At 36.7% G+C, this 13,243-nt stretch overlaps 1 protein-coding gene across 6 annotated transcripts in view; it reads right to left on the minus strand.

Moving 5' to 3' along the window:
- Positions 1-8,282: 8,282 nt before the first annotated feature.
- LOC121319255 (potassium voltage-gated channel subfamily KQT member 2-like) overlaps positions 8,283-13,243 on the minus strand; it is a 54,017-nt gene continuing 49,056 nt past the window's right edge. For all 6 annotated transcript variants that reach the window (XM_041256481.1, XM_041256483.1, XM_041256482.1 and 3 more), the window contains one exon: positions 8,283-13,146. In XM_041256481.1, the coding sequence (XP_041112415.1) occupies positions 12,427-13,146 (720 nt within the window). In that variant the 3' untranslated portion in view covers positions 8,283-12,426. The remainder of the gene's footprint in view (positions 13,147-13,243) is intronic.

Consider the following 13,243-nt stretch of genomic DNA (forward strand, 5'->3'; position numbering starts at 1 on the left):
AGATTGGGCCAAGTACAAGGTTGTCCTGGAAGAAAACTTGCTTCCTTCTGCTCTGACAATGTTCCCCAACTCTGAGGATTGTTTTTTCCAGCAGGACAATGCTCCATGCCACACAGCCAGGTCAATCAAGGTGTGGATGGAGGACCACCAGATCAAGACCCTGTCATGGCCAGCCCAATCTCCAGACCTGAACCCCATTGAATACCTCTGGAATGTGATCAAGAGGAAGATGGATGGTCAAAAGCCATCAAACAAAGCCGAGCTGCTTGAATTTTTGTGCCATGAGTGGCATAAAGTCACCCAACATCAATGTGAAAGACTGGTGGAGAGCATGCCAAGACGTATGAAAGCTGTATTTGAAAACACCGTGTAACAATTTTTTTTTTTTTTTTTTTGGTTCCTGGGTAGTAAGTGTTATTTCCTAATTGCTTATGCCTCAAAAGTATAGAACATGGCTATTATTCCCCACAAACTTTGCTTTTGTGACCAGGATAGTGATATTTTGAAATTTATCTATTTTTCAGATCATTCCAGATAGAGTCAGTGCTGAGTAAACTTGGAGTAACTTCTAGATCTTTCTAGAACTTTCCATTAATATAAATAGTAGTATAAATACAGGGGCCTTAAGCCCACCAGTTCAGTTTAGTTCCAGCTGCCTAAGTGGATACATATCTGCATTTTTCTGAGATGGCATCAAGAGGCTGCAAGCATCTGGCAGACGCATTTTGCTATGTCTGCGGTCAATTTATCAAGACAAGAGCGAAAAAGTACTCAGTGGAAGCATCTGCTAAGATGTGTGAGGCCTACAAGGCATATTTCGGCATGCCTGTCGGGGATCAAGACAAACCCTGGGCACCTCATTTCACCTGCGAGCACTGCAAAAAAACTCTGGAAGGTAAGATGGACAATTGTTGCTCGGAATTTTATGTTATAAAATTTGTTAAAATTTTTAAAATTGTAAAAGTTTTTAATTTTAAAATGTTTTACAATTTTCAATGTTATTGAAAAAATATATCATATATGAAAAATGTTGTGAGAATCTCTTACACATTAGTCATGGGTGAAATAAATGTATTTTTGTAGGATGGTACAGAGGGGAAAAGAGAGCCATGTAGTTCGCTATCCCAAGAATTTGGCGGGAACCCACTGACCACTCAAGCAACTGCTACTTCTGCATGGTGGACCCTTCCAAACGTCGGACTGGCAAGAATGCACCTGCTATCACGTATCCGGACCTTCCTTCATCCATCGCCCCAGTGCCACACTGCCATGAGCTCCCCGTACCCACTCCTCCGGAGAGAGAGCAGCCGTCTTTAGAAGAGAGCAGCAAGTCAGAGAGCGAGGAAGACGTTGTAGATCCAGATGACAATTTCAGAGGTGGAGCTGAGGAGAGAAACCCATACTACCCCAACCAAAAAGACCTCAACTACTTGATTAGAGATCTTGGTCTCACCAAGTCCAATGCCGAGCTTTTGACGTCTAGGCTCAAGCAATGGAACTTGTTGGATGAAAGTGTGCAAGTCGCAGATCAGAGGAAGCGTCACCAACCTTTTTCCAGCTTCTTCACCCGTCAAGATGGGCTCTGCTTCTGCCACAATGTGACCAGTCTGTTCGAGGCAATCAGAATCACCTGTAACCAGAATGAGTGGTGCCTCTTCAGTGACAGCTCATCCAGGAGCCTCAAAGCCGTGCTGCTCCATAATGGTAACAAGTACCCGTCTCTTCCCCTGGCTCACTCGGTGCACCTCAAAGAGGATTACAACAGCATCAAGACCTTGCTGGACGCCTTGAAGTATGATGAGTACGGCCAGGAGGTCATAGGAGACTTCAAAATGGTGGCATTCCTGATGGGCCTCCAAGGCGGTTTTACCAAGTTTCCCTGCTATCTTTGCCTTTGGGACAGCAGGGACACCAAGGCGCATTACCACAGGCGGGACTGGCCACTGCGAACCGAGTTCTCTGTGGGGAGGAACAATGTCAAGTGGGAGCCACTGGTGGACTGATGCCACCACTGCACATCAAATTGGGCCTTATGAAACAATTTGTCAGAGCTCTAGATAAGGAGTCGGCAGCCTTCAAGTACCTTCAAGACTTCTTCCCTAAGCTGTCTGAGGCAAAGGTCAAAGCCGGTGTCTTCGTCGGACCACAGAGAAAGAAGATCCTGGAGTGCAATGAATTCCCCAAGAAGCTCACTAGTAAGGAGAAAGTGGCTTGGAACAGCTTTGTCGCAGTGGTTCGGGGCTTCCTGGGCAATCACAAGGCCGAAAACTATGTGGAGCTGGTTAAGACTCTGGTGAAGAACTATGGCACAATGGGCTGTAGGATGTCCCTCAAAGTCCATGTCCTTGATGCTCATCTTGATAAATTCAAGGAGAACATGGGAGCATACTCGGAGGAGCAAGGTGAGCGCTTCCATCAGGATATACTGGACTTTGAATGCCGCTACCAAGGACAGTAAAACGAGAACATGATGGGAGACTACATTTGGGGGCTGATTCGTGAAAGTGATTTACAGTATAATCGTAAATCTTGAAAAAACTACTCACTTCTAAATCTTTTGTAGTCATTTTTGTATTACTTTAGTATAAATACATGTTAATTTGGATTCATATGTTGTTTTTTTCTGAATTTATGTGAACGAAAAGACACAAATTCGTCCGTTTTCTCATTGGAAATAGGTAAATTTCAAAATATCACTGTCCTGGTCACAAAAGCAAAGTTTGTGGGGAATAACAGCCATTTTCTTTACTTTTGAGGCATAAGCAATTAGGAAATAACACTTACTACCCAGGAATAAAAATTGTGTTACATAGTGAAATCAGGGTTATTCCACCAAATATTGATTTCTGAATCACATACCTATAAATAGTAAAACCAGAGAAACTGATAATTTTGCAGTGGTCTCTTAATTTTTTCCAGAGCTGTATATATATTTTTTCAATTTCTTTTACAGAGCATAACGATTGATTTCCCTTGTGGCTTGGACTGTCCTGTTGTTAAATGTAGATGTTAAATCCATTACAAAGGTGTGATAATGCTTCCGTGATAAATGTAAAGTTGTCAAAATAGGAACAAGGAGGGCATCCTAAACAACATGTAGTCAGGAAATTATGCAGCATCAAAGAAGTAATAATGTATCTTGTGTCAAAGGGGTCAAGAGTCTCATAATATAGCCTTAATACCCTTAAAATGTGCAGAAAATACTGCTTGTGAAAATATGTATTTTTTTAAATGTAATAATACATGAAAGGGCATAGTAGTGTTGATGTTGTTGGATAATGGAGAGTCATCAGAAGCTGCAATTTAATAGGAAATAAATTGTAGTCCTGCAAATCTATCTATCTATATATACACACATACTGTCAATTTTAGATTTGCATTTTATTTCTTATTTTATTTTAATTCTTCTAAGCATTCAGTTCACCCTACTTTCAATATCATAACTAGGGGTGCTGAGGGTGCTTGAAGTGCAGGGGTGGTGTGCACCTGCAGGTGCAATGATAAATCCTGCTAGCTTATGAGCTGTGTATGTGTGCACTAGTGCACTGCGTCCTTTTCACATTGCTTTCGAACACAAACGATAATAGACCAATCAATGCTGACTGTCACAACAAGGGCGGGATATTTTATAAATCACACCTTGGCAACCTCGTGAGAGTTGATTAGTATTTGGATTGCATTATAAGCAAGTGTGTCCAGTAGAATGCTTATTGAAAATGTCCCCAAAAAATATATTTTTTTGTAAATTCTTCAGCGGCACCACCTGCTAAAATCAACTCATCACAATGGCGTTAACTGGGGGTGCTGTTTTGTGGAGCAATACTAAAAACCGTAACTGGTATTCTGGATGTGTTAGATGTCCATTCTCTAATGAAGGACTGTGGTTAATTTTTTTTGTACTTAAATAGACATTAGCCATTTTATTAACATGTTTGACATAATAGCAACCAAATGCATGACTTCTATCATATACAGGGGTTACAGTTTTGTTCAATGGCTTTCAGTACCCCCACATTAAAAATTGTGCCAGCGCCACTTGTCATAATGGTAATTATCAACTGCTGAGTATGCTTCAGCCAATCAGAGACATGGTCTCTCACGTGATAAGTGACATCATAAACAAACATCATTCATGACATCAACCATACCACCGTACTCCAACTGAACACGATTGTTCTGATAAATTATTTGTAGCACATATGAAGCATTTAATTCATATGTTGAGGGCAGTGCAGTGTAATGAAAGTGAGAGAGAAAGGATGATATATCAGGTCAAGTGGAAGCAAAACAGCGTTTTCATTGATCGTGTGCTTTTAAGACTTGTGTGGGCTGACTTTCAAACCCAGCAGGCATTGCTCTTGTTATGTTCAAGAATTAGGGAGTCTGCACACTATATCATTATTTTATTACCTGGGTGCATCAAAAAGATAGTATACTCACACTTAGATGCATCACATTTTGCTCTGCTCCAAACTAAATACCGAGAACATTCCATTCTAATCTATAATGGCTTTAATTTTTTTTTTTTAAATCACTAAAAGGAAATGTTGCGAAGGGTTAAAGGTTGGAAGGAACCTTTCCATTTGATGACACTGGACCGGATAAAAAAATAATAGCCAAAACAGCCATAGCCGCCTGTGGGCTTCACAAGAAATGAATTTGTTTCTGAAAGTGGCTAAATTATAATCCTTGTTGTATTTGTGAAAGTGTACATGTCTGAGGAAAAGAGTGCACCAGTATGTGTGCTGACAACAGCTACTCCATCCTAAGGGCATTCAAACTCTTGGCAACTGTTGATTAAGACTGCTACCTTTAACTGTGCAGGAAATACTTAAGTGTCTCCAATTGGTAAATATATGTGTACTTATACATAATTACTATGTTATTATTCATAGTTACAGTGTACTTTATGTTTAAATATTTCTGCACGATATAACCCTAATCTGTTTCTGATACAATTGTGTACTTACATGTATCATGCAACAATACTGACACATTAAGTACATTGTAACTGCATATAATAACATTGCAACTATGTGTAAGTATGCATGTATTTACATAAGTAACTACTATGTAAACGCAGAGTAATTAGAGAAACAATGTAACGTGTTAACACTGTGCAAACGTCTTTGTCTAGTTTACTACTAATGATCATTTAGAAAATTCATAAACTAACATTGACCATTTGACAAGTCTGTATCATTTAGTTTTTGTTTGTGCTGGAATCGCATGCTTGTTCATTTATAGATCAATATTTCATCATTAAACAATCAAGTCTAGTTACACACAAAGGTTGATTTTACTGTAGTTATTTTTTTTTTTTTATGAGTGAGGATTGGGAGAAATGCTAGAGAGTGCATGATATGAGTCTCATATCCCTAGAATTATACAAGTTTAACTGGTAATGATGCTGTGAGCTGAGTCGATACTTGGTACATTTAGAACATTTACATGTTTTGTTCTCTTAAAATGTGGTCACATTCTCAACAACAAACAATAAAAATTGGGCCACTGTGCTCACATCAGACAAACAGTACATAGCTGGTTTGTGAACCATGATCTCAGGAGTGGTTGCTAAGTAACCATCACCTGTGGTTTGATTCGGGACACACAAGGCAGTGCACCTGCTCTTCATTAATCTCCAGACATGGACAATGATGAGAAACCATGCTGTGAGTACTAAACTGTATCTTTTTGTTTGGCTTTTATCCAAATCTTCATCCTGTGACTTCCTCTGACAAAAATTTTTAAAAAAATTAAAAAAATATTCCACGCTCCTTTTCAATGTTTATTTTTCAGGGGCTCACAAAATAATAAATCGGTCACCGTTTAGTGAAGGGATGGCCAATGACAGCCCTGGAGGGTTATTCCACTTCAGGTCTTTGTTCCAACCCTATTCTAAATTGTTTGATTGAACCTTTTAAACCTAGATCCAGACCCCAGAGTAGTTCATTATCTCTTTTTATCTGTTAAACCTGCAGTGGAATGAACCTCCAGGACCGGGATTGGCCACCCTTGTTTTAGAGTATGTATCTGACCTTGGTTCTTCATTGTAACACAATGAAACCTGTTAATACATGTATTCATATGTTTGTTCAAAACATAAACATAAAGGTCCCAAGTCATGCAGATGCACTGTAATATTGACAGTGTTGTTAAATAATAAACAAACAGTCCAGAAACTGGTACAAACATTGAACTAATACATCAAAACCAATATAGTCTTTTAACCAGTTTAGGATTGAACGCTTTGTAAACAGAATCCAGTTTATCATGTGTTAAAATATACTTTTCTTGCTTTGAGGATTTATTCCATAGTGCACACTGTGATGTTTGAGTTGCATGCCCCCTAGTGTGTATGTTGTGACTTCACAGTTCAGTTTATTTAAAGTACATGTAGTAGTATCTGTTGTAATATGTAGAGCATTTTCAGTTTCTTGTTGTTTAACTTCATTTATGTTCAAACTAAATCATAGTTCTGTTTTATTTCCTGTAATTGAACTATAACAATGATTCGTTTTGGAAACATATTTAGTCAAATAAGGTTCAGTGTCAATTGTACAAAGTTTATTATACATCTCATTTCTATTGTGGGTTCCAATATCATATAACACAGATCATAAAGGACACATGACAGTTGAATATTGTCATTCAGTTGTTCAAAAGACATGCTTTATACCCTTCATTCATTATAAATAAAAATTAAAAAATTAAAAATATAATCTGAAAACAGGTTTACTTTTGAAAAATGTCTTGTTATATTATATATATATATATATATATATATATATATATATATATATATATATATATATATATATATATATATATATATATATATATATATATATATATAAGAAACCATACCATAATTTGGAATAAATCAAGTTATGAACATAATTTTGTTGTCACGCGCTAACAATCATTGTAGTTCACATGGAAAACATAAGGCGCAAAATGCATTTTTTTTTTTTATTGCAAGCAGAAGTTTTAAAACATTAATATAGCCAGTGAGTTTCTGCTCAAGTGGCTCTTAAAACTACTTCAATTGCATATAATTAATTTAGAGCAACTGCAGTAACAAAAGATTATACTGTAAATCATTGATATTTTGAAAGACGTCTTAAAGATTGGGTTACCATACAGTAAAATAAAACATCTGAGAAGGACTGTGTTCAGCATTATGAAACAATTAAAGCCAGCAATGTTGGCTCATGATTTTGAATGTAATATATATATTAGAGTGAGAAGGGTTCTTTTTATACAGCTTAAATTTGTTGTTTAAAAATTATTTTGTTGTTCTACAAAAGCAAATAGATTTCTAGAAAATTAAATATGATGCCGCTTGAAAATATTTCTGAATGGGTTAATATTAGCCATAAAATTATAAAAAAATATTGAAATTGACCTTAGATGATGTTTGGAATGCTAAAAACATGTGTAAGGTACTGCATGCAGGAAATAAAAATGTACATTATAAATATCATATGGGAGATACTGAAATTGGAGAAGGTATTTATGAAAAAGACCTAGGAGTTTTTGTTGACTCAGAAATGTCCTCATCTAGACAATGTGGGGAAGCTATAAAAAAGGCTAACAAGATGCTCGGATACATTGTGAAAAGTGTTGAATTTAAATCAAGGGAAGTAATGTTAAAACTGTACAATGCACTAGTAAGACCTCATCTTGAATATTGTGTGCAGTTCTGGTCACCTCGCTATAAAAAAGATATTGCTGCTCTAGAAAGAGTGCAAAGAAGAGCGACCAGAATTATTCCGGGCTTAAAAGGCATGTCACATGCAGACAGGCTAAAAGAATTGAATCTGTTCAGTCTTGAACAAAGAAGACTACGTGGCGACCTAATTCAAGCATTCAAAATCTAAAAGGTATTGACAGTGTTGACCCAAGGGACTTTTTCAGCCTGAAAAAAGAAACAAGGACCAGGGGTCACAAATGGAGTTTAGACAAAGGGGCATTCAGAACAGAAAATAGGAGGCATTTTTTTACACAGAGAATTGTGAGGGTCTGGAATCAACTCCCCAGTAATGTTGTTGAAGCTGACACCCTGGGATCCTTCAAGAAGCTGCTTGATGAGATTTTGGGATCAATAAGCTACTAACAACCAAATGAGCAAGATGGGCCGAATGGCTTCCTCTCGTTTGTAAACTTTCTTATGTTCTTATGTTCTAACATAACTACAAAAAAAAGACAAACAAAAACAAACAAACAAAAAAAAAACAATAGTATTGTTTTAATACTTTAAAATATATTTGATATTATTTTTATTGATTTTATTTGTGTTTTTTAACTATACAATTAGCCCTATGACAAAAATGAGGACATGGAAATGTAAAACCTAATGTGATTACTTTTGTCTGAACCTCAGAAAGCAGATCAAATAAGCATGTGTCAGCTGCCACAAATTCAGTGATACGGAATGCTACATTGCAATAGCTGTGCATCATATACAGTGTTCAATGAGTTTGCAAGTACAGGAGAGCTTCATATGACCGACATCAAGTCCAATGCAAAGTGATGTAAAGAGACACCGGCTGGTCCAGTTTGCAAGTAGTGTTCACATATTTATTGAACACACTGTATCAATGCATATAAATGCACAATGGTAAACACATTTGCAACAAAGGCAACTGAATAGTCTTTGGGAACAATGCAAACAAGCAAGGCAGTAGATGGCAACAATGAATACAGAATAAGTACATTCAAGCAGTATTTGCATTTTCTTATGTCCTATATTTTAATAGAGGATGTGCAGATTTGTATAGCACTGACAAAAATAATATTATATGTATAAGCTGGCTGAATCCAGGACTAACGTTGTTTTAACCTTCTTTATAACACCATTTCTATATCAATTTGCGTAACACATCCTTTAACTCAAGTGTTATGAGCATCACCACTACAGCTGGTATTTATGTCTAACTTCAATGTTTTATGTATTTACTTATTTTATGTCAGGCTTCCTAGCAAAGTAACCGACTTTTGAGCATTTTAACTTTCTGTTCTCCAACTGTGGAGAAATCTGATGTCTCGTATACAGTAGAAAAATAATTTAAAAGATCCATTTAACAAAGTGAATGTGTAACATGGTTATCAGTAAAAAAACATACTTCAAATGCATACACTATGATGATTTGTTTGCAGTTACCTACATTCTGTTTCTTATTTTCACATTTCTTAACTTTTGAATTTTATCAATGTAAACAAAAGTAAAAAAAATTTTTCTAATTGGAATGGAACCAATCAATAAATTTACCCAACAGAAGTGTGAAAGGTGGATAGAGCAATGATGCCAGTGAAACCCATTTTATAGCTAGCATCATGGGGAATCAAATTTAACTGATATTCCTTAAACAAACTTACTTGAATTGCTGAGTTTTCTCCTCATCCAGCATAGTCCCAGTAGTGACATTTTCAAAAACTGTCTTACAGTAATCTATAGTCCAATTCAAGCAGCCACTGTTGGCTCAAAATGCTTAATACAGACAAGGCTAAGTCTGTGACCAGGGATGTAACCCAGGACCTCTCAAAGCACAGTTACCTATTCTTATCAACTTGTCCAAAATCTGATGACACCCTGCGTATGCAGTTACTGTGCGTCACACTTTTAAAGCACAATGATTATTATGATCCAGCACAATGATTATTATGTTCCATAAATATGCTAAAATTAATTTACACTTTGAGTTTACTTAATAACAATATTGATATAGTATGTACAGTACAGGAACTAATTATGGAAACACCCTTGAACTGCTCAGTGAATTGCACCATCTACTGTAGTCTCATTGTTTAATTTTCAAAGACCTGTTTCAAATAACAAATAATAAAGAAATGCAGTCTGATATTACATTATAATATCTTAGAATAGGTGTAGTAGTTACAAATGCAGACTATTTTTCTCAAAGCATGCTTTTACAGGCAAAAATTATATAGGACTTCAAGGTTGTCAGAATTTTTTTAGGGCGTCTGCATAATGAAGCAATGAATGAAAATGCATAATGAAGCAACGTGTGGAGGTGGAAGGACAGACATAAAAAAATAATAGAAACCTCAAGGACAAATAAGTTAAAATATATTCCATGAGCCACTTGAAATGGACTTGTTTGAATTTAGATGGATTGATATAATATCCATTTTCAGTTTAGTTCTTTCTTAAGGAAATATGAGACCAACCGAGATATTGAGATAGCAATGGCTGTTAAAATCCTCATGGTACTCAAAGCTGGAATATATTTGCAAATATGTAGTAAAACTCTGTAAACTCATAGTGGATATTGAACAACATATATTGTACTTATTCGCTGAAAAGTTTTTGCAAAAGCACTGAGGATGAAAAGAACTGCTGAATTGAATGCTCAAGAGAAGGCAAGGTGATACATTCATTTGAAGTAATAAGCAACAAGCACACAAGGTAAGTGGGTCTATAGCTGCCACCTGAAGGATGGACTGATTCTCTGTGCCTTCTGCATTCGCAGCCTTCTTGTTGTTTATTGGTTCCACAGTCAAGAAAAATAAATAACTAAAAGGAAATTAGCGCCTCTAGTTAATTAAAGCATGCTTGTACTAGATGTCACATCCATATAGATCCATTGCTCTTCAACAGCCTTTCAAGGAATACACTAGGTAGTGGCTAGTACTTTGAGTCAATGTCTCGAAGAACTGAAATGCAATATGCTAGTACCACTACTATCAATAACACAGTCATTGTTGTGTATTTTTTATATCGTACGCACATTTAGTCAATTGTAAAAATGTAATTAATAATTATTATAAAAGTGTTTTCCCCATAATTATCCCCAGTACTACATATCATCAACTGCATACATTCAATTAATAAAAATATCTTTCGTATTTTGATCACTTTTCGTTAAACTCACTTTCATGGGATTTTATAGATTTATTTAAAGAAAATAACAGATAAATGGATTTGCCTGGACAAACTTTTATAGTATACAATTGTGAACTATGCTGTAATAATATGAAACAGTATTATAGAAAAACAAATAATAAAGAAATGCAGTCTGATATTACATTAGAGTATCTTAGAATAGATGTAGTAGTTACAAATGCAGACTATTTTTCTCAAAGCATGCTTTTACAGGCAAAAATTATATAGGACTTCAAGGTTGTCAGAATTTTTTTAGGGCGTCTTTGTTCTTGGTAAATTGTAAATGCATTGCCATTCACAGACAAGCTTCCAAAACCTAGCTGCCAATACTTTTTTTTTTTTTTTCCTTAGGAAAATGCTTTGGTAAAACTGACACTCAATCAGTTATGCCCTTACAACAGTATTTTAAAATAATAAATTCAGTCTTATGTTCTGAAAAAAAAAAACTTTTGTCAGACAAACTTTCACAGGAGTTACAACTGTTTCTCCTTCATGTAAAGCAAGACCAGTTGTTTGTTTTTTAATAGTGCCTATATACAGTCTTCAATCATCATTTTTTTATAATACATCTTTTAAGAGAACATCTTGTGGATTGTTATCACTAAAAATTGCTTTTGCAATCCTGTACTGTACTTTGTTTTATCATAAACCACGACAGTTAAAAATTCATGATGTCAACTGAAAAAGAGTAAGTCTTCCAGTCTCGTTGGGTGTTGTTTAATGTAAATTGACATTCTTGTTCACTGTTAGATCAAGACGAAAATGTCAATCCACCTCACAGATGTATGTCTACAATCTTGCCTGACCTAAAGAAAGGAAGTGTTGTTATGTTTGCTGGTGTGCAGTTTCACAATGTTTGCAATCAAGATACAATATATCAGTGTGTTAATGAGCAACTAAAAGTAAATTAACAACATCAACCTCAGTTGGGATGATTTGAATACATTTAGAATTTATATGAGTAATTACTGTACGATTGTACAATAATATATCATAACAACATCTGGAAGTTTGGTAAGAGGTGCTAACCTCTATGGCATGTATAAGTTCCGGTAAACGTTCTGTCTTTTAGTTTGAGAAATTACTGTAGCTTATTCTTCCATAACTTTATTTTTCTAAAGATATACATTCTCTAATTATGGGAGCAACTATACTACTGGCCCTGTGCTTATGAAGTAATTTTAATTGCTACGTTGGATGAAAGCGAACAAATACAATGTATGCAAGAAAAGGATTAAAGAATTGTGTTATTCTAAACAAGTGTGCCTTCTGCCTAGGTTAACCTGAACCCTTTTTTAAGTTTAAAAAAATTACAGACATTGAAAACTAACTGGGTTCCCTGGTCCACAGCAGACATGTCAAAATCTAAGACAACAGTTCATTTATTGAGCAGATGGGACTTCTCTTTTCCATAACTTCTCAATGTAAAGTTGGGGCCACTGGGCAATTTCATCATTCTTATGGCTACATCAACTTTTGCTAATCAGATTCAGAACATGTACTGATGTCCCCCAGTTTCATTTTGACCTGGACCACTCCATGTCTCCAGTTGCAGACCTTGGAGATGGACCAGAAGGGCTGCATATATCTGAGTCTGTGTCAGACTCCCCTTCTGCAATGTGGGGTCTGACAGCAGCGCCAGGGGCCATTGCTCCATAATAGCTGTTGTTGAGGTAATCCATATTCTCCTTGGACTGGGAGATGCTGAAGCCACTGAAGGAGCGTTCCAGCTCCTCATGATCCACAGACGGGATAGAGATGGAAGTGTCACTGTCCCTCAGGGCACTGTCATGATGTTTCCCTGTAGCTTCGTCATTCCTCAAGTATTCTGCACCTCCTCTGTTGCTCCCATTGTGGCCCCCTGAAGAGCGGTCATGAGAGGGCGGAGGTGGGATTCTAACTAAGGAGGATGGGTCCCCGATAGGCGAGTTCCCTTGACTGTGGCGTTGGTACTCACTGATAGGGTGTTGCTGCCATGATGTGGAAGGAGGGCAGGGGCCTGGAGGATCTGGCGGTGCATCAAAATTCTTCTGCCCTGCCGAACTGTTGGAGCGTATGATCTTGGTGATGCAGCCATTCTTATCCATTTGTTCCCTGCTGTCCACAGGACTATGATAAGGGGGTGCAGGTTCAGGCTCCTTGGATCCAAAGTAGGCCTCCGTCTCGGACTGAGGGATTCCCATCCTCTGCACATAGATGTTCACCAAGAAATCCAGCTTCCTTTCCATTGACATCACCTGAAATGATAATGATTAAACGTACTGCATATAGAAGCACTCATCATCTTTTACCATTACATTAAGAGACAGTGGGATGGCATCCTAGAGTCACACA

The sequence above is a fragment of the Polyodon spathula genome, chromosome 8, assembly GCF_017654505.1.
Source record: "Polyodon spathula isolate WHYD16114869_AA chromosome 8, ASM1765450v1, whole genome shotgun sequence".
Classification (NCBI taxonomy): domain Eukaryota; kingdom Metazoa; phylum Chordata; class Actinopteri; order Acipenseriformes; family Polyodontidae; genus Polyodon; species Polyodon spathula.